The sequence below is a fragment of the Lagopus leucura genome, unplaced genomic scaffold (genome assembly GCF_019238085.1).
Source record: "Lagopus leucura isolate 7727_CA_CO unplaced genomic scaffold, USGS_WTPT01 Super-Scaffold_100110, whole genome shotgun sequence".
Lineage (NCBI taxonomy): Eukaryota > Metazoa > Chordata > Aves > Galliformes > Phasianidae > Lagopus > Lagopus leucura.
The window spans coordinates 222,700-246,192 of record NW_024962326.1 but is presented as its reverse complement, the minus strand read 5'-3'; the positions used below and the strand labels follow the sequence as shown (position 1 = coordinate 246,192).

General features: G+C 50.0%; 3 protein-coding genes and 1 long non-coding RNA gene across 8 annotated transcripts in view; 3 read left to right on the top strand and 1 right to left on the bottom strand.

The window, feature by feature from the left end:
* Positions 1-402, top strand: part of LOC122188999 (keratin, type II cytoskeletal 5-like) — a 4,938-nt gene extending 4,536 nt beyond the window's left edge. The window contains exon 9 of the mRNA XM_042887759.1: positions 1-402. This exon is cut by the window's left edge and continues 69 nt beyond it. Coding sequence (XP_042743693.1) covers positions 1-299 — 299 coding nt within the window. The 3' untranslated portion in view covers positions 300-402.
* A 4,484-nt stretch (positions 403-4,886) lies between these two features.
* On the top strand, positions 4,887-11,403 carry LOC122188997 (keratin, type II cytoskeletal 5-like). 5 transcript variants are annotated; one of them, XM_042887757.1, is made up of 10 exons: positions 4,887-5,215; positions 5,297-5,541; positions 6,026-6,240; positions 7,869-7,929; positions 8,190-8,285; positions 8,696-8,860; positions 9,301-9,426; positions 9,794-10,014; positions 10,590-10,624; positions 10,730-11,403. In XM_042887757.1, the coding sequence occupies exons 1-10, from the start codon at positions 4,975-4,977 to the stop codon at positions 11,050-11,052; spliced, it is 1,728 nt and encodes a 575-aa protein (XP_042743691.1). In that variant the 5' UTR covers positions 4,887-4,974; the 3' UTR covers positions 11,053-11,403. The 5 variants fall into 5 exon arrangements, with proteins under 5 accessions (XP_042743691.1, XP_042743692.1, XP_042743690.1 ...); XM_042887758.1 differs by having other exon boundaries at positions 4,887-5,541; positions 10,730-10,831; positions 10,949-11,403; XM_042887756.1 differs by having other exon boundaries at positions 4,887-5,541; positions 10,730-10,867; positions 10,949-11,403.
* On the bottom strand, positions 5,847-8,343 carry LOC122188998. The gene is made up of 3 exons (XR_006181691.1): positions 8,208-8,343; positions 6,386-6,494; positions 5,847-6,255 (listed from the first exon to the last, which is right to left on the bottom strand). It is a non-coding gene; the product is annotated as an uncharacterized LOC122188998 (long non-coding RNA).
* A 6,099-nt stretch (positions 11,404-17,502) lies between the features above and the next one.
* Positions 17,503-22,350, top strand: LOC122189014 (keratin, type II cytoskeletal 75-like). The gene is made up of 9 exons (XM_042887783.1): positions 17,503-17,964; positions 18,910-19,124; positions 19,685-19,745; positions 19,939-20,034; positions 20,214-20,378; positions 20,836-20,961; positions 21,195-21,415; positions 21,768-21,799; positions 21,895-22,350. The coding sequence occupies exons 1-9, from the start codon at positions 17,503-17,505 to the stop codon at positions 22,083-22,085; spliced, it is 1,569 nt and encodes a 522-aa protein (XP_042743717.1). The 3' UTR covers positions 22,086-22,350.
* The last annotated feature ends 1,143 nt before the right edge of the window (positions 22,351-23,493 follow it).

The window sequence follows — 23,493 nt, the reverse complement described above, 5'->3', positions numbered from 1 at the left end:
TTGGAGGAGGTGGTGGAAGCGGATACGGTCTTGGAGGAGGTGGTGGAGGCTACAGCTTTGGAAGCGGAGGAGGACTTGGACTTGGAGGTGGGGGTGGTCTCGGAGGTGGGTATGGAGGTGGCAGCGGGCTCGGGCTTGGAGGAGGCAGCAGCGGAATTGGGCTGAGTTCTGCAGGAGGGAATTTCAGCTCTGGGAGCGCAAAAGGCACCAATCCAGGTGTGAAAATCGTCTCCAAAACTTCCTCCAGCAAAAAGAGCATAAAGAGCCAAAGCCTGAAGAATGCCTCACAACCCGAGTAAAGTGATGCTGCCAGACCCCTTCCCCCAAAGCCATCGCTGCTGCATCACTCCCGTACCGCTCCCGCACCCATCACCTCTCTGCTGTAGTTCTTAAGCATTTGGGTTCCACCTCAGGAAAGCAGCAAGCACGAGCTAACTTGAAGCACCAAAACAGGTTTCAAAGGAAAACACAGGTCTACAAGATTTTTGGAATGGGGAATTTTTTTATTATTTTTTTTTTTAATGAGGGTGAGCAGCCTGTAATTGCGGCTAGCTGATGGCCCTCAGCAGCACAGATCAAATAGCAGCTCAGACGCAATAACTGGGTTTTACATTCATTGTTCTGGCCTGCAGAAGCCCAGGGACGGGCTGGGAACATGGCTTCCATCCAGGCTGCTTCTCCCTTCTCCCATGGCTTCTCCCAGGCTGCTGGAACAAATCAAACTCATCCCTTCAAGTCAAGTAACTCATCTTCACACATCTCCATACATCTGTGAGGGGTTTTTCTGCTATGCAGAAACACTCTGGGAGGCTCCTGAAAGATCCCAGGCAGTGGTTTGCAAGCTCAGTGCTCCTCTTAAGACACCTCTTCCAATGGCAACACATGAGGAGACACTTCTAAGTCACTGAGTTCGATGGAAAATATCCCTCTTTTCCCCACCTGTGGCCGAGCTTTGAAAAGTGCATTGCTTCCAGATGTGCTGAGCAACCACACAGCATCTGGAAAGATCCCTGAGATGTCCACAGAACCCTGAACCACTCTCACTTCTGTCCTTTCTCTTCCCAAATAAATGTTTGCCCCATAGCAGCACCTTGCATGTAACCTTGCAGGTGCATTTGGTCTCCTCTGATGGATCCCAAGCAGGTGAGAAAGGCCTTGTTCCCTAAGTTATCAGATTTTTGGGATTGTTTTAAAAAATAACCAGAACACAGAGGTTTTCAGCAGATCAGCCTTTGCAGTTACATTGGGTTGTTGTCTTGCTTCATGCTAGGTTTTGTGGAAATGGCTTAAAAAGTGCTGAGATCACCCCAACGCCCAAACCTCACTGACTTCCCCCATGGTGTCAGCAGCAGCAATCAAGGTAAAAGCCTGCTGAGACAAAAGATCCCTGCAAAAATCCACACAGAGGGCCACGTCCATGCTGCTCCAGGGGGACCTCATCCGCTCCATGGGGTATGCGTTTCTGGGCCAAAAGAGATGCATTTGGATAAAAAATGCATTCATATCTCAGCCCAGCACATGGAAAATGTGGCAATCGGGAGCAGGTGCCAAAGGTGCCCCTTTCTGATGGGATCTGCCCCTGTAGTTCTCCACTCTGCCTTTATTTTGATGAAAATACCAAAGAAATTTGCAGCTTTTTATACTTCAACGGTAGCAAAACAATGCTATGTTTTCCTTCCTCTCTCTTTTGGAACGTGTCCAATAAAACAACTGTAATGTATTTGTTCCTGAGTGCTTTTCTTCCAAAGCAGAACCAGCAGAATGAGCCTGCAGAAAACTGAGTGGGGTGAGGATTTGGTTTCACTTTAGGGAAAAAGTTTCAAAACTGAAAAGGAAAATGCAATTAAATGCTTGAAATCAGGTGTGTGCTGTCTGAAACTGAATTGAGGCATATGGGAAAAGGGGAGGAAGGGGGACAAAAAAAAAAAAATCAGGCATTGTTTTCTTCTTGGATCATTAGGATTAACTCAAAAGCCTTTCTTCCAGAAAAGAGGGTTTGGGACAGCTCTAAAAGCTCAGGCAAAAGTGAAAACAGGAGAAATAAAGGTCACACAGTGTTTAATTTTGGCTTTCTCAAGGGACACAGAGTGCAGGGCTCTGGGGGAGGATGTCATCCGGACAGTCTGCACTGAGGGTGGTTTTGGTGATGGAGCAGAGCAGCCTATGAGGCCTGCAGGTTTGGTGATTGTAAAAGGGGAAGGAGAAAAAAATAAGAAGAGAAAAGAAAAAAAGAACCCTCAGACAAACCCTCACAGCTTATTGCATTTCAAAGGGCCAGACGCTTTGCTCTGCCCCCTCCATCCCCAGGGCAGGCGCGTGCACCCAAAACCTCGCCAGGATCCGGCAGCACCGAGTGCAGAAGCACCACCCAAAAATCAAAGGAGCTGCAGTGAAAGAGACCAAAATCTGGAGGAAAATCCTCTCTTCTCAGCCCTCACAGAGGATGGTGTTAGGGGCAAAGAGACCAAAAATGAACAAAGGTTAAAAATAAATGGTGAGTCATCTCGGGTTGTGCGCCCTGTGCTGAGGATAGAATCTGCAGAGATTCTGCAGAGCGTGGTAGGAGTTAATGCAGCTAAGGATGACCTAACCTCAGCTCACCTTACACTGCGAGCATCTTTTATGCCTAGGAGAATAAACAAAGCAAAAAAAAAATAAATAAATAAAAAAAAAAAAGGAAGAAAAAACAGATAGGGCCCAAAAGGGAGGAAAGGAGGTGGGGATGCCCAAAAGGGAGGAAAGGAGGTGGGGATGCCCAAAGAGGGTAAACGCAGAAGCCCTGGGCAGCTACAGAGAGAGCAAGGAGTGAGACACTGCAAGAATTCTCCTCGAGTTCTGTGCCTAACCAGCTCACTGAACCCTTTGTAATATTCAACTTAATTACCACTGTCTGCAGCAACAGGCTTTCCTAGAAGAGCTGGGAGGTAATGAGTGCCTTGCCTTGCCACGAAGCCTTTTTGTGTTAATTACAACACTGTGCTTGGTTCCCAGGTGTGACTTTGCATAGCTCTAGGAGCCAAAGGCATGCTCCCCGCACTGCTGCTTGGCCCCTGTCCATGGCTCCATCTGCAGCGATGGACCCATCCACCAGGAACCCAACCTCTGCACACGTGCTGTTCTCCCAGCACGATTTATTTCATGTCAATAGCCCCGGCAGCATTCCTGGAATTGGCGTTAGGATTGGGTTCTACAGTCGCTGTGCATCGCTGTGAAATCAGAGCTCCTTCAGCTTCGGGATAGGTGGGTGTGGGCTTGGTTTTCCTGCGAAGATTTGGTGTTTTCAGTGCCTCCATTCCTGAGCTGAGAGCACCCCCTCGCTACAGCCTGGCCCCACTCCTTTTGCTCACCCCAGTGCGCTCCATGCCCATGACTCACATCTTTGGCATCACGCAGTGGATGGCATGGATGAGGGTTGGGAGCGCTTTTATGATTGCAGCAAGGAAATAAATAAAACAAAACAAAACAAAAATAAAATAAATAAATCAAAAATCCCTTCTGCTCAGGTTCTTTCAAGTTCCCAGACAGAACAAACGGCAGCTGGAAACACATCAACAGAAACAAGCCATGAGATGCCGCAGATACCCCGGAGCGACTCATCCTGGATTATGTTCCGTACTTATTGCTCACGTAGCCAATTTTTTAAAATCTCTTTGATTCAGCTTTATCTCTCTGCTGTGTGCTGTTGGTTTATCTGGCACACGGATGGCAGCTGGGCTGGGTCTGCGTTGCAGATGGGTTTGGGTGGGTGGGGGATGTGCAACTCATCCTTTTGGGGTCACGAGAAGAGATGCCATCCATTGCTCCTGCACCATCCCAAAGCCCCACTGCAGGGCGGGTTCAACCTGAGCTCAGGATCAAGGAGAAAACCATCCGAGATGATCTCAGCAGAGCGAGGGAGGGGTGGGAGGGAGATGGGGGAGAAAGTGGTAAGTTCCCCTCTGCTGAGCGCAGTGACGTGGAAACGGCGGGTTTGAGGGCCAAAATGGGGGGAGCAATACAAAACAGCTTCCTAGGGAACTTCTGAGCCCTCAGTTGGCTGGAAGGCTCGGAACAAGAACAACTCCCCAGTAGCTCTGTAATATCCTCTTTAGAGGGGTCAGCACACTATTTAATGCAGTTTCGTGTTATTTTGGAAAGGTGAGTCCCTTGCTGTCTTTGAAAGCAACAACAGTTGATTTCTCTGTTCCTCCTGCAATGGAGAGACAGATTTTTGCTAAAACAACCAGCAGACACCTCCCACTCAGCCCCTGATCCTTCAGAGCTCTTTTCCAAGAGGAACCAAAAGTACAGAGCTGGGAAGGAGATCCTCCTCCCCCGCTGCCAGCTCTCCCTAGGGCACAAAACCCCAAATCAGGCAGCACTGGGGACATCAGCCCCCATTTTTTTCACTATGTAACACAACATAGCCCTAAATCAGGTGGTCTGTGGGACATCAGCCCCCATTTGGTCACCATGTAACACAACACACCCCATACCAGGTGCTCCTGGGGACATCAGCCTCTATTATTTTTATTTTTTTGCATTCAGTGTGCTCAATCCCAAATTTCCCCTCACTTCAGAGCAGGGAAGCTTGCTCCAACGGGTGAGCTTGGCATAGAGAACAGGATCTCCTGGGGCTCTGGGAGCTTCGTGCCGCGTCCTGCTCGTACCGATCCCGTCCAGTTCTCCTTCGGTGACTCAGGGCTCTGGGGGTGGGGGGAGCTCCCTTGCTCCGTTACTTTCTTGCCTGCAAACAATGCATTTTTCAGCACCTTGCCGTAGCCTAGGTGTGTTTGACAAGGCAAGTTGCTGCAAGGCACGTCAAGTTCTGAATCCCCGTGCCAAGTTTTCCAAGCAGATAAAAGAGGAGGCTCCCAGGCTCTCCCATCACAGGGGTTTCTGTCTCCGTTGCCCTCTGCTGCTCTCCTGCTGCTCAGCTTCTATCACCAGCTCTTTCCCTCGTTCCTGCTCTTTGTGTTTCCAACTGCACGAGCCATGAGCCGGATCTCATACAGATCTTCCACCGGAGGGGGCATGAGGGGCTTTAGCTCAGGTTCTGCTATCATGGGAGGTGGCAGTGGCACGCGGAGCAGCTTCAGCTCCGTCTCTGTCTCCAGAGTTGGAGGAGGAAGAGCTGGAGGCGGAGGAGGCTTCGGAGTCGGTGGCGGCTTTGGCAGCAGAAGTCTCTATAACCTGGGTGGAAGCAAGAGAATCTCCCTTGGCGGAGGGCTGCGGAGTGGAGCTGGATACAGCTTTGGTGGAGGATCTGGCTTTGGTCTGGGCTATGGTGGAGGAGCAGGCGCTGCTTTGGGCTTAGGAGGAGCTGGTGGCGGTGGTGGCTATGGGCTGGGTGGATTTGGGATGGGAGGTACTGGATTTGGTGGTCGTGGCGGCCCCGGGTTCCCCGTTTGCCCACCCGGTGGCATCCACGAAGTGACTGTCAACCAGAGCCTGCTGGCACCCCTCAAGCTGGACATTGACCCTGAGATCCAGAAGGTGCGGACACATGAGCGGGAGCAGATCAAGACCCTCAACAACAAATTCGCCTCCTTCATCGACAAGGTGAGAGCTGGGTCTCAGCCCGGGCACATTCTCTTTTGCCTCAGGAAAGAACAGCAGGAAGAGCTTTCTTTGGATTCAGGGCTTGCCTGAACTAATCCATGCTTGGCTGAACGTTAAGAATTGTCCTATGCTCTTTGCAAGGACAAGATTTCCAGAGCCTCGCTTTGCTGACATAGCAAATCCCCCTTTGCCTAAAAAACTGCCCAGGCACTGATGGATCCTCCATGGATTGTGAAGGGGCAAAGTTCCTCCACAAGATAGCACCAGTTTAAACCATTAAGGAGGGCTGAGCATCCAGTGCAGGGAGAAACACGTAGAATTGCAAACGCGGATGCTTGGCAGCTTGATAACTCTTGAAAATTCTCCCTAAGCTGTTTGTGCTTCTTTGGAGAATTCAGTGCCCTGAATTCCTGTGGGAAGATCCTCATTCCATGCTCTCCCTCTTCTCTTTCTGGTGGGTTACAGTCATTTTTTGTTTCCCCAGGTGCGTTTCCTGGAGCAGCAGAACAAAGTGCTGGAGACCAAATGGAGCCTCCTGCAAGAGCAGGGCCACACGGTCACCAGGAAGTCCCTGGAGCCCCTCTTCGAGTCCTACATCAACAACCTGAGGCGGCAGCTGGACAGCCTGATGGGGGAGAGGGGACGGCTGGACTCGGAGCTGCGGAGCATGCAAGACATGGTGGAGGACTTCAAGAACAAGTAAGAGATTGCGCTCTGTAGGTCAACAGACAAGAAAATTGATTTCAGAGGGGCTGGGCTCTGTGGTGCATGCCTTGTGCTCGCACTGGGCTCCTCTTGCAGTTTGCAAAATGAACACAGAGCAGCAAAATTTGATCTTGGTTACCTCTATTCATGTTGGGTTTCTTGTACACGGGTTTGGCATTTAGCACAGGACATGCTCATGCACTGTCATGGAGCCATGGTCTGAACCCTTGGGCTTCCCAAAATATCACCTGTAAATAGCAAAAAGTATAGCTCATGACTGCACTAGACATGAAAACAGGGATAAAATGTAGCCAGCTCCCCAAATCCCTAATTTTCTGTTGTAGCAAAGGAAATCTCAACCTTTCCAAAGGGGCCCAGGCAACCGCACATGCTCAGCCTCGCTTAGTTGCAATCACATGGAAGATGCTCAGCTCTTTTCTTTGCCCATTGCCTCAGCTCCCCTTAAAGTAAACCTCTGGGGAAGGCTGTCAGCCCCGTCACCCAGCAGAGGGGGATGAATCATTTTTGGGACGTGTTGGTGGGTGCCCACTGGCTCTGAGGACATTTAGGTGCTTTTTTTAGGCGCGGCAATTTGTTTTCCAGCGGTGAGAACAGTTTCTCTCTCATGCAACGAGATCTGGTAAACTGTAAATTTGAGTAAAACACCCTGAAGTACAGGGACATGGTAATATTAGAGAGCTAAGCATGTGAATAGCGTGTGATTTTGGGGGTGGGAGCTAGTTAGATCTGACAGGATGGGCTGACACAAACCAGCTCCTGGTATGTTGTCCTTGGGTGCATTTCAGGTCTCGGTATGAGTTAGAGCCTTTTGCAAGCATCAGCTAATACCACAAAGGGCATTGTCTGGATCTTGGAGTACTGCCTGGGCAAGAGAACATGTTTTATTTCAAGTCTGGATCTGGTTCCTCATCCTCAGGCTCATTTTGACCTTGCCTGCTGTCCACCCAAGCTCCAACTGCAGGGAGATGCTCACCAGCATTAGCTGGAGGACTGGCACAAACCTGCCTTTCAAAGCCAGCTCTTTGCCACAGCAGCCCACATGCTTTGTCGGCTTTCTAGCTAAGCCCTGCCCTGATTATCTGATGAGAGGATGTTGCTCAGAGACATAAAAAGTTCCTCATAGACATAATCTGAGGCTTACTTAACGATCTGCCCTTGCACAACCGTGGTTAAAGAATCACAGGCTTCTCCTTTTTTTTTTCTTTTTTAGTAAATTAAATGCTGTGGTGGGTTATTCAGAGCCATTAGCATTATTATAACATCAAATATCAAACGGTCACATTGCTAGGTATTGCAGTCCAGCTTCACTGAAAGCTTTTGTACATCTTTGCTTTGGGCAAACGTCTCTACGAGCGCCATGCCACGCAACCCTGCATGAGCTTGGATCTAAAGGCAGCAATTGGATTCTTTAGATTTCAGCCAGGACTTCTCACACACGGAGTCCTTGAAGGTGCAGCCCCAGTGTCCATTTGCTCTGTATCTGCTCTGTGAAGAAGTGGGAGTGCAGGATGAATCCGCGAGCCACATTGAGTGACGTGGGACCCATCTCTGCACTCTGTGGGGTTCTTTGCTGCTGCCCAAAACCTCTCTTATCTCTGCAGGTATGAGGATGAGATCAACCGGCGCACGGGTGCAGAGAATGAGTTCGTGGTGCTCAAGAAGGTGAGTAAAGAGGGAGTGAGGGAAGGGGGAATGGAATAAAAGGGCTGAGCCCAAGCAGAGCTGCTGGGAGATGGGGTCCTGCGGCATCACAGCAGGGTCAGGCAGTGAAATACAGCGTAAGCACAACCAGGAGTGGGTAATGGGCTGAGTACTACTACGGAAACCCACAGTAAGGGAGCAATTCTGACTCCAGTCAGATCCCCATGAATCTGAGCTTTGCTGTGGGTTTGCACCTGAAGCTTTGCTTTGCTTTTCTTTAGGATGTGGATGGTGCTTACATGAACAAGGTGGAACTGCAGGCCAAAGCAGATGGGCTGGCAGATGAGATCAACTTCCTGAGGGCTCTGTACGAAGCGGTGAGCAGTCAGTTCTCTGCACAACGTCCCTTGGCTCCACACTCAGTGCTGCACGGCAGTGAAGGAGGAAGCATCGCTGCCTGTTAGAAATCGCAGTGCAGCCATAAGATAGAAAACTGTGGATAAGTAGAATCAGAGAAGAATTGTAGACTCATAGGATCATTATGGTCGGGAAAGACCTCTAAGATCATCCAGTCCAACCCCAATCCATCTCACTATGCCCCCTAACCTTGTCCCCAAGTGCCACATCTCCACGTTTCTTGAACAACTCCAGGATGATGACCTGTGCCAAGAGAGATAGAGAGAAATGCAAGAAATTGCATCTCTTGGAAGACAGAGCTCTGAAGATATCTTATGTTTTCCACTGCAGAAAGCAGACAATTAACTCATTTTTTTTCTATCTTCTGCAGGAATTGTCCCAGATGCAGCAGCAAGTGTCTGACACCTCCGTGGTGCTGTCCATGGACAACAACCGCAGCCTGGACCTCAACAGTATCATCGCAGAGGTGAAGGCACAGTATGAGGACATCGCCAACCGCAGCCGAGCTGAGGCAGAGGCTTGGTACCAGAACAAGGTGGGTGACAGGGACCACAGATGCTACATTATATTAGCTGAAGGGAAGCGGTACTCACCAAGGAAGGACCTCAGCGCTGCACAAGAAATTGACTAACGTTCCGTGCACGTTGCAATGGGCTCTTGCATACAGATTGCCATCGTTTGCTGGTGGACCGCTGCACAAGGCAGCAGACTTTCCCTGCTGTGAACCCAACCCACATTGATTCTGGGCTCACAGAGCTGCTGGTAGACCTGGCCTTAAACACAGGGCACTGCTCTTTCCCTTCCAGGTTCCTAAAGCAAGTGACAACACACAGGTGCTCTATGCAAGCCATAGTTTGCCAACTCTGGGCTAAGCAATGTGCTCAGAGGTCGCCCTCAACCTGCACCCAGACTTGGTACACACCATTCCCAGCCCCATGGTCCCTCACCACTGCTTTCCTCCTTTCTGCCCACCAGTATGAAGAGCTGCAGGTCTCAGCTGGGCGCCACGGCGATGACCTCAGGAACACCAAGATGGAGATCTCAGAGATCAACCGGATGGTGCAGCGGCTGCGCAACGAGATTGAGAGTGTGAAGAAACAGGTAGGGGGGATGCTGCTAGCTTTGGGGAGGGATGGAAGCCCATGTCCTGCCTTGGCAGGCATGGCCATCTCTTTTCCCTACTGGAGGATGTCCCCTGATGTGAGGATGTGCTGTGATTGCTGTTTTCTTGCTGGGGAAGCAAGCTGTGAGCTATTGCATCATGCCAGCAAAACAAAGAGATGCAGATTCTGCTCATTTTCACGTGGAACAGGACTGTGGCTCTTCAGTCACCCACCCTCTGACACCTCTCTGATAGCTCCACAAATCCCAGTGCTATGCTGGAGCCCCCCGGCAGCACCAACAGTACCACAGGACTTCAGATTTGGGTAGCCCAACTTAAACAGCTATCTGCTTCCTTCTGTATTAGTGTGCCAGTCTCCAAGCAGCCATCGCTGAGGCAGAGGAGCGTGGGGAGATGGCCCTGAAAGATGCCAAATCCAAACTGGCCGAGCTGGAGGATGCCCTGCAGAAAGCCAAGGCAGACTTGGCCCGGCAGCTGCGTGAGTACCAGGAGCTGATGAATGTCAAGCTGGCCCTGGACATCGAGATTGCAACCTACAGGAAGCTGCTGGAGGGCGAGGAGAGCAGGTGAGTGAAGAATCCCTGCAGACATATCAGCAAATATCATTTTCCCTTCATGCTGCACCTCTCTTTGGGCCCAAAGCTTCAGCTTACCCCAAGGATCTGGAGCATAAAGGAACATAAAAACAGAGGGAGGAGATGGGTGTTTTGAAATGTGAGGTTTCTAGGAAAAGCTGGGTTCCTCCAGTTGTTGGCATCTGATGCACTAAGAAAAATGAGAATTGCCACTTCCACATGTGCTGCAGACATAGCCCAGCAGTGGAAGGACCCTACTGAAGGACAGGAAAGTCTAATTAGATGGGCCTCCAGACAGAAAGTCCCCAAACTAGATGACTCCCCATTGAGATGGTCCTCCAACTGAGTGGTCCCCTAGATGAATGATTCCCCAATTGCATGTTCTCCTAATTAGATGGTCTCCCAGTTTGAAGGCCCTGCAATTGGATGGCCCTTCAGTTGGATAGTCTCCCATTTAGATGGTCCCCCATTGGATAGTTCCCCAACTGGATGCTCTTGCAGTGAGACCCTCCCAGGTACCACTGCATCTTGCCTGCGTTACCTCCTCCTTTCCTCTTTTCCACCAGGCTCGCCGGAGAGGGCGTTGGAGCCGTGAGTGTCTGTAAGTATCTCCCCCTCTCCCACCCTTGTTTGCCGGGGTTTGTCCCCCCACCCTGGGGACTTGCAGGATGGTGGGGTGGACTCACTCATCCCTGTTCTCTCGCAGCTGTAGTGAGCAGCTCCAGCGGGATGGGCTACGGCAGCAGCATGGGAGGAGGTCTCGGCATGGGCAGTGGTCTCGGCATGGGTGGAGGTCTCGGCATGAGCAGTGGTCTTGGCATGAGCAGTGGTCTCAGCATGGGAGGCGGCGGCAGCTACACCATGAGCAGCAGTGGCGGCGGTGGAGGATTCGGGGGCGGGAGTGGAAGCTACAGCTATGGCGGAGGCAGCAACTTCAGCTCCAGCAGCAGCCGAGGGGTCAGCTCCAGCACGGGAGGCAGCGTGCGGATCGTTTCCAAGACCACTACCAGCAAAAAGACCATCAGATAAGGATGGTTCCGGCCAACGGTGTGTTTCCTGCCTTCCAAAAGCAACGTGCTGCCTTGCCAATCAGTGCTGTACATAGCTGTGCTGCGCCCTCTCCTTCCTCCGTCCTTCGCCAGCCTCTCTCGGGGTACTGGGGGGAGACCAGGACCCCACTGTGAGAATCTGGAGCACCTTTGGCCAAAGCACAGGTTGTAGCGGGTCACCAATGGGGCTTTGGGAACTGGCACGGTACCCGATGCCAGCCCTCCTCCGTTCCTCCTCATGAGATCATGTATTTAATGCAAAGCATTTAAAGCACTTTGCTGAATGGGGGGAAGCCACATGCATTTGTTTCATTCGCCTCACAGCAAGGGGACAGCCCTGTGAAACCTCAGCCCCAGGTCCTCGGCAAGGACAGGAGCCCCAAGAGGCTCTGCAAGCCCCTAATCACATCACATGTTACAACCTCCAAACCTTTCAGCTGCAATTAAAAGATTTTTCCAGCCCCTTCTATTCTCTCAGGAACCCAGGGGAAATGTTACTGCTTTCTGCATACAAGAATTGCCACTGATCTCCAACTTCTTGCCTCCATGGCTATAGCCTCTTCATTTCCTACCATACTGTGTTGTCCAATAAAGAGCATCTGTCATTTTTAAAAACTGCTGCTTCTTGGCTTCATTCTCTGATGGGAATTGGTTTGGAGACAAAAAGGCTCCGAGGAGGCAGATATCATTGCAGCCTTCCAGTACTTACATGGAGCTTGTAAACAGGAGAACAGCTTTATACAATGGCAGGCAGTGATAGGACAAGGGGGAATGGCTTTAAATTAAAAGATAGGAGATTTGGGTGAGATGTGGAGAGAATATTCTTTACTCAGAGCTTGTGAAGCCATGGCACAGCTGCCTGGAGACGTGTGGGTGCCCCATCCCTAGAGGTACTCATGGCCGTGGATAGGGACGGACAGCTGATGGGGGGTGGGAGCAGCCCATAGAGGGAGGACTTTGGGGTTCCTTTCAACTCATCCATTCTATGATTCTGTGATCTTTGAAGTCTATTCCAACCCAACCATTGTGTGATTCTGTGATTCTAAGAGTACTACCTTCAGCTCGGGGCTAGGACTCATACTCCAGTGTGGTTCTAGGGAGAGTGGGCTGGACAGAGAACTGAGACAGAGAAAGGACAAGCTGCTTCTGGGCAAGACAAAAGCTGGAGGAACCCCACCATGGGGCTGTCTTTTTTTCTCATCCCTGCAGGAGTGAGAAAACACAGGAGATGGGGAAAGGAAGGTGATTGTCAAAGGCTTGGCCAAGATCCTTGAGTTAGTGCAGGCATAGCATGGAGCAAACCTTACAGCAAAGGAGCCCAGTGCGAGCATGAGGACCACAGCCAGGACATCAAGAACTGCACTGAGGAGGGGGGGTGCTCTGCACTGAGCCCCTAGGAAGGGAAATGTCACCCCCTAAGGGAGGAGGACAGTACCAGCAAAGAGCAAATTGGGGCAGGAGCAGGGCAAAGTGTCTGATATCTCACATATCTCACTGCATGCTTGCATGTGGAGTTTTCCCTTGCACTGTAATATCTCACTTAAATGCTGCTCTGGAAGGGCTGTTCTGGGACCTCAGCTTCATTCTGAGAGAACCTGCAGGACCTGGCAGCTCCATTTCCACTCACTTCCCCAGAAGGTTTCAGTGAGCCCTGGGAGCAGGTTTGGGATGGGATCCCACCACTCAGTGGGTGGCAATCCAGACAACAGCAGCGATGGGCACTGGAAACCCGGCACAAAGCTCTGAGAGCTGCAGCATGAAGGAGACGAGCAGAAAATCCCCACAGCCCTTTGGAGGGATGTCCTAAGGTGAGCATCTCACTCCTTCCCAGTATCCACCCACCATCCCTCATGCCCTACCAGCTCCAACCATGGGTACCCAAAAGGAGGGGGAGGAGAAGGAGCAGCCCCACTGCCAAAAAGCCAGAGGTGTGCAGGCACCCGACAACCCAGCCTGCTGTCTCCAGTAGGTGGGGACCCAGAGCAAGGGAAAGGCACAGAGCTGGCTGACAGGCTGGAAGTGTTGGTCCTACCATGCAGGGTCCCCTCCAGACAAGGTTTTCTCCTAACAAAATTATTATTTTTAAAAAAATTTGCAAATGCATGCAGCCTGGAAATGAAGCAAGACACAAAATGGCTTCAGGGAAGGTGACGGAGGACTCAGTAAATCCAGCAGAGGAACAACACCCCTGCTACAATTCACAAGGATCAGTCAATTGTTTGGAGAGCAAAACCCCGCTCGGAGACACCTCCTAGAATATGTGAATAATACTTGTTGATTTTACCTGCTCAGAGAATGGTATTGTTTGTTTTAATTGGGAGAAATTAAATTTTGCACAAGCACTAGGTCTGTCTGCAAGAAACCCTGAGCTGGAAGCGGTGCTGGTGCAGGATGCTAATCTGAAATCATGAGGTATCCAGCAACTTCACTTTCACTGCAGCTTTAGAATGAGAGAAGATTCACCCTAGGGCCATGAGAAAGGAGATTACAGAATCATAATCATAGGATAGTTGGGTTGGAAGGGTATTTACAGATCATAGAACCATAGGATGATTGGTTGGAAGGGTCCTTACAGACCATAGAACCATAGGATGGCTGGGGTGGAAGGGTCCTTACAGACCATAGGACCATAGGATGTTTGACTTGGAAGGGTCGTAGAACCATGGAATGGTTGGGCTGGAAGGGCTCTTTATGATCATAGAACCATGGAATGGGTTAGAAGGTCATGGCTTGGGTTAGAAGGGTCACAGAGCCCTATCCAGGGCATTAAAGGTGCTCGGAAGGAGCAACAGAATAATTTGGGGGTATTTAGGATTATTTATTTGGGTATTATTTATTCCATATTATTTGGGTACCTCCATGCAAGCAGCTGTGTTGAATGCAGAGCGGGATAAGGATATATACCCACCAAGGTCAGAGGCTCTTTTGGGATGCAACAAGCCACGGGCTGAAAGGAGACCTCCTCAATCTGCAACAACAGCAAAAATAAAAGCAAAGTTACTCCAAAACCCTGAGCTGCACTGGTGTCTCTGCACTAACACAAAAACCAATTATCTGGAGAAAGCTGGTCACACCTACACTTCAAAGTCCTGCACTACTTCCAGCTGACTGGCCTCCAGATACTGCTGGGAACAGGCTCAAAGGACTGCAACGCCCAGCACGGGGCAACACCTATGGGAACGCTCCGGAGCAGCTCATCCCAATTCATTCCTTGGGGAAATGAGATTCAGGGAGGTGAATCCCAGCTCCCTCTCTGCTCCTGGAGGTCTCTGCCATGCCATGCAGCGACCATGGGGTGCAGCGTGGAGAAAGCTCAGGGTGATCATTGGGACTGCGTTGGGTTGGGATGATACGGTAAATTACAGCCAAAACGAGCAGGGTTTGAATTTAGGTTAGCAGCCCAAGTTTAACCCAAAGGCTTTAATTTAAGCAATTAACGTAAATTATAGCCTTGACTTTACTGATAATTAAACTGAGATTAGGTAGTGAACCAACACGAGTCAGTAGGACATGCTCTTATGTTATAAATGTCTATTTTTGCAAAGAAATCACATGAAGGCACTGCTAAAAGGTTCCAACCTTGTCTGAGAGCAGACATCCATCATGAAATGAAGGCTCCCATGGCAGATGCATCCGTGGAATCATCTGACGGTGGATGCTGGGCAGGTGTTGGGGGCAACTTGTTGAAGCTGCCTTCTTTCTCTCTGGCTGGGAAACAGCTCAAATTTCCCACTACAAGGACCTAAGTTGTAGTTACTGCCCTGATGCAGCCAGAATTCACTTTTCTACCCTCAAAGGAGTGTATTACCTCAATGTTAGCGTGATACCAGGCTGCACCCCAGGGATCTCCCACCTATCCCTGGAGGAGGAAAGGAGGGAGAGGGGTGGAAAAGGCTCCAGAGCTGCATTATGGGGCTCTCAGCCCCAGCACAGCACACCACTCTGCTTTTTACACTCTGCCAGAGGAGAAGTCCATATCAGGGTGAGCTATCTGCATTAGAGCAGCAATTTCATCCACATGCTTGGAGCTGCAGGGCACAGGGGAGACACTCCCCCGGGAGCTACCTGGAAACCCAATGTTTCATCAACAGGGCAGGGTGGGGACCCTCTGCCATCACCCATACCCCAGACCTGTAGCTGCAGCTCCTGGTGCTCCCAGTTCTGCCTTTTGTAATTACCTCTCAAATTCCTTCCAGATGAGTGACAACCGCATCACCTCCACCCTAGTGCAAATGTGAAATGGAAAGAAATTAATTTCTTTTTATTTGGTTGGAGGAGCTGTATTATTACTATTATTAACAATGGACTCCAACGCGGTTGGCGTATTCTTTGGCTAAAAAAGACGAGTTTCATATGTAAAATGGAGCCTGAGGGGGGAAAGGAAAGCACTGACTCATCACACTCGTTGGTAACCAAGGGTGGGATTCAGGCTCTGCACACCCTGAGTCAGCCCTGTGGTGCTGCAGCTGTGCAAAAGACGGGGAATCCCTTTGGTGCTGATGCCCTCCTGAGCTGCACAGCAACGGGGAAAAGCTTTCAGGTGGAGCCACAAGGGATGGAGGGCACCCCAGGGAGCAATGCCCAAAGCATGACAGGGCTTTGGGTGTGCAAATGTGCACACCTGGCGAATAGCCCCACTGGGACTGTTGCAGTGTGGAAGGTGCAGTATCACAATGAAGGCTCAGCCCTTCATTGAAGGAGCTGAAGGAACAGCTACCAAAATAAACAAAGGATTGCTGCTCCAGAAACACGAGATGAAGCTGTTCGGGGGGATGCTTTTGCGAAGTCACCCTCTTGTGTAATTACATATGAGTCATCTTTTCCAGACCTGCCAGAAACAGAAAGGGCCAGATGCTCTTCTCCCCCCTCAAAATTGAGGCTTTATCAAGATTTCATGATTTGACTCATTACTTGAACTGCTTGTGATGCTCATGCAAAGCAAACGTTTTCACTGGCACACACGGATGGGAAAGGACAGGCCAGGTATCTTTGTGCCCAGATTGCTAAGGATTTGGGCAAGAGATCCTGTGGAGCACTTTTCTCATGGATTCAGGTTGATGGGATCCCTCTTTCAGATGAGCAGAGAGCTGATTAAATCTTTGGGGAATGACATCATGTTTATAGACGGGGAGCTGGGAGCAGCCCTGGAGCACTCTATTTCCATAGAGCCAGTGGATTCAGAGCAGCTCCATTCCCACAGTCCTTCCTCCTCCTTAGTTATTATTTTTTTTTCTCATTGTTTTCATTTCCATCCTCCTAAATGTCAAATTTGAAAGCCTGGAAGCTGGGGGAGCAGCACAGCGGTGACAGAACTCAATGGCAGCAGTGAACAGGGCTGTCAAAGTCCAGGTGTGAACAAGAGACTGTGACAAAATGTTCCATTTTCATTCCTTCCTATCTCTCTCCCTCTCTCTCTATATATTATTTTTAAGAGTCACAGAAAGGTATGTCCACTGGAGCAGGATTTTCAGAAGGCTCAAGAAACTCAGCCTATATAGAGATAAAGTAGAGGTAGCTGTGTAGATGTACTGCAGAAGGGGACTATGTGGCTTATTTTAAACTAAAAGAGGGGAGATCTAGGTCAGATGTGAGGGGGAAATTCTTCACCCAGAAAATAGTGAGGCCCTAACACTGCTGCCCAGAGAAGCATAGGTGCATCTTGGGCTGCTCAAGTCCATAACAGACCCTGGGAAGCTGATGGAGGAATGGGATCAGCCCAAAGGCAAGGAGCGGGGATGTGGGGGCTTTGAAGTTCCCTTCTTGCCCAAGCCACACTGTGATTCCGTGATGCTGTGATCTTGAAGGACTCTTCCAACCCAAGCCACCCAAGGATTCTGCGATTCCATGACACCACAAAATCCTAGGATAAAGCAACGTGCAGTGTTCTACAGGACTGCACAACGCTGCCCTGCCAACACATTCCTTTCCCTAAAACACCAGGGACTGCATCTTCTTAAAGCCCCATTCACAGAGATGGGCTGAGGAGAGCAGTCCCATGGTCTGAAGATCCCAAGAGCTGAGTGACAGCCACTCTAAACGGTGTTTCCCTCCCGTGACCAGGCTGATTCATTGCAGCTCCCAAACTCTTTGATATGGTGCAGAGTCTGCCCGTCTACAAAGACAGCAGAAGGCGACAGTTATTCCCAAACAATACCACTGTTGCTCAGAACTTGGCTGTATTATTTCAGAAGGGCGTGTGTGCGGAGTGAGTTCTCTCTCCAGAATGCTGTTGGACATGCCAAGCCTAATTAATCAGAAAGACGATCCACCTCATCAAACCCATCCCAGTCTCATAAATGCATAAAAGGGCTCTCCCGAGCCCGTGAGGAGCACAGGTTCATCTTTCTACTTTCCCTCCCACTCCTTGCTCCAGGCCAGCACCTCCACTGCTTCCCTCGTGCCGTAGCATCCACCCCATCCCAAACCAGCCATGTCTCGCCAGTCCACCGTCAGGATCCAGAGGGGGAGAAGTGGCTTCAGCGCTGCGTCAGCCATCGTGCCTGGCACGTGCCGCACCAGCTTCAGCTCACGCTCTGTCACCCGTGCTGGGGGCTGCAATGCTGGCAGTGGCTTTGCAAGGGTTGGAGGTGGCTTTGGAAGCAGAAGCCTCTACAATTTCGGTGGATGCAAGAGGATCTCTGCAGCTGGAAGGGGTGGGGGCTTCTATGGCCCCGCAGGGTTTGGTGGAGGTGCTGGGAGCATGCTGGGCTACGGATACGGGGCATTTGGAGGCCCTGGGTTCCCTGCTGGTGGCATCCAGGAGGTATCCATCAATCAGAGCCTTCTGAAGCCCCTCAACCTGGAGATCGACCCCAGCATCCAGAGGATCCGAAAGGAGGAGAAGGAGCAGATCAAAACCCTCAACAACAAATTTGCGTCCTTCATTGATAAGGTGAGCCATGAGCTTCCCTGCCCTCATGTTTTGATGGGGATTCTTATTGCATGATGAGCACATGAGCTGAGCAAGAAGGAACAGTGATCAGGAATGGTACTGGAAGATGCCTCTGTCCCTGGAACTCCAGGCAGTGGTACCTGCTGTGCAGTGGTTGCTATGAGTGCATCACCCAGCATCTGAGGTTCTCATTTGCTGCGAGGCAAATGGAGAGAGAAAACTCTCAAAGGCAATTCCACCCCTCTGCAGGTGTTGGGGGTCTCTCCATTGAGCACTTCAGGATAACAAGTGTTGGGTAGTTAAAGTGAGATGCAAGCAATCCTGAAATGACTAGAAAAGGAAGAGCACAAGGGAAGATATAAGCCTCTTAGTGCTTGAATTTTCCTCAAAGGCATTTAAAGCTCATAATGAAACAGTACCAGCAAGTTGGGACTGCTCAAAATAGCAGAATCTGATCCGACACTTTCTGTCCACTTCATTTCCTCATTAAGCATATTAGATGCACAAGAGCACCTGCTTGATTTCTCTCCTGGTTGAGCAGCTCCTCTTGCTTCCAAGCAAAATGCTGCATTATTCTGCATTATTTCAGAGGTTTTTCAAAGTGGAGGAGCAATGCTAAGAGGGGGGGAACTGGCACTTTTCTTAATAGGAGTTCCAATCCTGTTTACTCCTCATCTGATTTTTAACATGCTGTTTGCATCTTGCACACTTATTCAAAGGGCAGAAGGGGAAAGGAAATTAGTTCCAGCGCTTGTTTGCAACACTGAGCAGGGAAATGGCAATCAAATTGCAAATTCCTGCTTCTATCAGAGATAAATTTATCTGTGAAAACCAGTTGGAAAGGGTACTGCAACCCCTCTCTGGTACTGGGACCCCACAAGTGCAAAGGAAGTTCACCCCAATCTCTGCCCTTTCCAAACATCTTCAGCATATTTCTTCTCGCAGGTCCGATTCCTTGAGCAACAAAACAAAGTGCTGGAAACCAAGTGGAGCCTGCTGCAAGAGCAGGGGATGAAAACGGTCCGGAACAACCTGGAGCCACTTTTTGAGACGTACATCAACAACCTGAGGATGCAGCTGAACAGCCTGCTGAGCGACAAGGGGAGGCTGGAGGGAGAGCTCGTCAACACACAGTACCTGGTTGAGGACTTCAAGAAGAAGTAAGTCCATGTGCTCTGCCCACCTGATGGGTGCAGCTTCCCCCATCCTACCGCCATCTGGTGGTCCAGGTGAGCCCTCCAGCACTGGGACATGGGAATCCCAACAGTGAAGGAATTCCCGACAGTGAAGGCTGTGCCACTTTCTCAAGATAAATGGTAACGGAGCAACAGATCCAAATGCACAAATATTCAGGGAATAATTTAGAATATGATCAAAGGCTTATTAACTAAATTACCTAGCACTGAGAAAAAATTACACGGTAGGTCTGAAAGTTTTGAGGCAGCATGCTTAATTTGCTTAAGAGAGGCTGAAGGGGAATGAGTAACGGCCAGAAAGAGGAGAAAAGGAATAGCAGAGATGCTTTCACTTTTTTTTTTTCTTAATGTACTTGTTTTAACTAGTTCAGCCTAGGAAATCGCTCATGGTCTCTTATTCAGATGCAACGTAGGAGAAAAGAACATTGTATGCAAACTGCTGTTAAGGAAGTTCATTCCAGCAAAATAAAATCACCTCCGTCTGCTACCTGCCTAAACAATACTCCCTCTGCCTCCTCCATTAGGTACGAAGATGAAATCAACAGGCGCACCATTGCAGAGAATGAGTTTGTGACACTTAAGAAGGTGAGAGCGCATTGTGGCTCATCGGCTCATGACTCTTTCCATCCACTCTCCATCCACAAACCCATCCGTACTTCTTGATGCCCTCTTGACTTCTTCCCTGTCTTCTTCATGACTTCTTCTCTGCTCTGTTACTGCAGAGATACACATGTGAACAAGACTTTAAAACTCACTGTCCACTTCTCTCACCTTCCAGGATGTGGATGCTTCCTACATGAACAAGGTTGAGCTACAAGCCAAGGCAGATGCATTGACCGAAGAAATCAATTTCCTGAGAGCCCTCTACGAAGCTGTAAGTACTATCACCCACCTCCCTCCAACAGCCCTTAATTCCTCCCCCCAGGAGATGCTGAACTCTTCACTCTTTAGAACCGTGCAGATAATGATCTGCAGCCTCTCCCAGTTTGGCGCGCTCATCCTTAGGGATGAGGAGGCACCACCGAGTGCAAGCTCACCCTGTTCCCATTGCAGGAGCTGTCCCAGATGCAGACCCAGATCTCCGACACCTCCGTGGTGCTGACCATGGACAACAATCGCAACCTGGACCTGGACAGCATCATTGCAGAGGTGAAGGCACAGTACGAGGACATCGCCAACCGCAGCCGGGCTGAAGCCGAGTCCTGGTACCAAACCAAGGTGAAGGAGATGGGGCTTTCCGTGCTTCTGTCTTCATGTCTTGTCTTGAATAGAGAAGGGCTGACTCTTCCAGGAAAATCTTCTCCTATGGAGAAGGGATGAGGGAGCTGGGGAAATTCAGCTGGAGATGGGAAGGCTTCAGAGAGACCTCACTGCAGTCTTTGCATCCATAAAGCGAGCTTAGAAACAGGAGGGAGACCTGTGGGTGCCCCATCTCTGGAGGTGCACAGGTCCAGGCTCGATGAGGCCCTGGGCAGTTGATGGAGGAGTGGGACCAGCCCAGGGCAGGGAGTGGGGCTGGGGGAGTTGTAAGGACCTTTCCAACCCAAACATCCCATGGTTCTATGACCTTGAAGGACCCTCCCGACCCAAACATCCCGTGGTTCCATGATACTCACATGCTTCTTCACTCTACAATGCTGGATTCTGCCCTGACCTCTGCTCCTCTCCCTGGCAGTATGAAGAGCTGCAGGCTACCGCAGGCAGGCACGGGGACGACCTCCGCAGCACCAAGCAGGAGATCTCTGAGCTCAACCGCCACGTCCAGCGGCTGCGGGCTGAGATTGACAGCGTGAAGAAACAGGTACAGGGCAGGAAAATCCATGCTTTTAATCAATTTACTCCCCAGATTGGAAGAAAGGAAAGAAAATATCAGAGGCAATGTAGGCAAGTTCTGCTTAGCTGACACTTCTATCAAAAACAAAAAAGTCATTAAAATTAGTTAAATTGGTGATGCTGGAATAATACCTTGTGATTATAGGGTAGAAAAGGAACGAGCCAGATAGGGGAATGTGATCAAGATTTTCTCTCTCCTAGTGTGCAAATCTGAAAGCAGCCATTGCGGATGCTGAGGAGCGCGGGGAGATTGCCCTGAAGGATGCCAAAGCAAAACTGGCTGAGCTGGAGGATGCCCTGCAGCAGGCAAAGGCAGACCTGGCCAGGCAGCTGCGCGAATACCAGGAGCTGATGAACGTCAAGCTGGCCCTGGACATTGAGATTGCAACCTACAGGAAGCTGCTGGAGGGCGAGGAGTGCAGGTGGGTAGAGAATCCCTGCAGAAATATTAGCAAATTTCACTTTTCCCTGTGTGATCCTCCCTGGAGATGGACACATTCCATTGGGTTCAAAAAGCTGGAGCACGAAGCAGTATAAAATGAGGGAGGAGGTGGGGGGGTATATTAAAACATGGGTGGGATGCTCCCTCATGAGGTACACGCATCGATTGGGGTACCCAGGGGCAGGGGGAGGTCAGGTGATGGACTGATATTGTGAGGAGCATCCATGGACAATACCAAATATTTACAGGAGTCCTATAAAATGGCCCATGTATTTTTCCCTGCTGTCGTCTGTATCCTTGTCCTCTTATGTTGCTGTTCTCTCCCCATACAGGCTGGCTGGAGATGGTGTCCCAGTGAATATCTGTAAGTCTAAAATCTATAAAATTACCTCGCCTGAGCGTTTTTATGCCCCTGCACTGAGAAGCCAATGCCTTATTACTTTTCTATCTCTTTTGCAGCCGTGACCAGAACCACTGTGGGATCGGGATATGGAGGAGGAAGCAACCTCAGCATGGGGGGTGGCATGTGCAGCATGGGGAACAACTACAGCTGCAGTGGGTCCGGGGGGACCAGTGCCCTGGGTGGGGGCAGCAGCTCCAGCATGAAGTTCTTCTCCTCCTCCTCCTCCCGGAGAAGTTACAGGAGCTAAAGCTCTCCCTCCCTAGCCAGAGAACACCACGACACGGGTCCTTCACCACAGCATAATCAGGGGAAGCAGAACAGGAGCCACCTGAACCCGATGTCCTGTGGCGCAGGAGCCTCACTGGAAACCTCCTCTCTTGCACACATGCAGGGCTCTGCTGTGGAATGGAAATCCCTCTGTTTTAAATCTGCAACTCGCTTGTTACCGCTCAGCTTTTTGGTTTTTTGTTGTTTTGTTATTTTTTTTCCAGCCAGATTTTGTATATAAAATGTGTCCCATGACTTTCTCTCTTTACTTTCTGGTGTTTGTCTAATAAAAATGCATATGTAATTTATTCTATTGCGTGGAGCTTTTAATTAAAGGCATGGAACAACAAATGCAAATACAGATAACGAGCACTTTTCATGGGGCCCTGCCCAGTTCAAGGTGCAGTTTTTTGCTCCCTGTTCATGTCTCCTCAATCTCCCCATGAACAGCCAAATAAAGGCACAGTGCAGCAGCAAGGGGAGGGTGCCATGGGTTGCAATGCGTTGCTTCTCCTCACTGAGCAAGGAAAACCCCCGGAAGCAAAACGCAGGGCACGCCAAGGCAAGAGTAAGGCACAGGGGAAAAGGTCTGGGATTCATTTAGCGTGCAGCCTGCAGCCAGCACAACAGCTCCTGGGGGGCACAAAGGGCTGTGCCAGGTGTGTGATGTACCTGCATGAACTTAGAACAATAGGGAACTAATTGGCAGGGGAGTCAGCACAACCACCCGACCTGTCCAAGGATGCAAGCCCATCTCAAAACTCTATTTACTGCGAGCTGTCTCACCTCAGTTCTTAGGTATCAGAAGAAATTTCTCTTCTAGAAGAGTCTGTTGGATTCACCGTCCATGGAGGTGTTCAAAAACCATGGAGATGTGGCACTGAGGGAATATTAGTGGGCATGGTGGGATGGGTTGGGGTTGGACCAGATGGTCTCAGAGGTCTTGTCCTACCTCATTGATTCTGTGAGTATGCATGGTGTGGAAGGACTGATGGTTGGACTTGATGAACCTAGAGATCTTTCCCAACCTTACTGACTCTATGATTCTGTAAGCGTAAGAGCAGACACCTGGAAGAACTCCCCTTCTGCTCAGAGCTGTACTTGGGGTACTCCCTTTCTAGAAGACTGTAAGAGGTGGAGAGGCCCATCCACACACATCCATGTGCTGTGTTGAAGGGAGCTGTCTTCCATCCAACAGCTATAAGAGTTATCCAAGAACCTGTCAGAAATAGCAAGTCTCCAACATCCACTGTTTCTTCTCGTTCCTAGAATGCACTGAAGACAAGATCTGATTTTGAGGAGGTGGAGGAGAATCAGGGGAGGTGCAGCAGTTTTAGATGTGGTTCTGTGACTAATCAGGAGAAATTAATTGAGAAGTGAAAGCAGAG

What these genes read in the sequence shown, in the direction of transcription:
- LOC122188997 (XM_042887754.1), top strand. Translation starts at nt 4,975, where the DNA reads ATGAGCCGGATCTCATACAGATCTTCCACCGGAGGGGGCATGAGGGGC. An exon ending in TGAGGGCTCTGTACGAAGCG is followed by an intron (nt 8,286 to 8,695) that starts GTGAGCAGTCAG and finishes TATCTTCTGCAG; the next exon opens with GAATTGTCCCAGATGCAGCA. An exon ending in AGGCTTGGTACCAGAACAAG is followed by an intron (nt 8,861 to 9,300) that starts GTGGGTGACAGG and finishes TCTGCCCACCAG; the next exon opens with TATGAAGAGCTGCAGGTCTC.
- LOC122189014 (XM_042887783.1), top strand. Translation starts at nt 17,503, where the DNA reads ATGTCTCGCCAGTCCACCGTCAGGATCCAGAGGGGGAGAAGTGGCTTC. An exon ending in GTTGAGGACTTCAAGAAGAA is followed by an intron (nt 19,125 to 19,684) that starts GTAAGTCCATGT and finishes CTCCTCCATTAG; the next exon opens with GTACGAAGATGAAATCAACA. An exon ending in TTGACAGCGTGAAGAAACAG is followed by an intron (nt 20,962 to 21,194) that starts GTACAGGGCAGG and finishes TCTCTCTCCTAG; the next exon opens with TGTGCAAATCTGAAAGCAGC.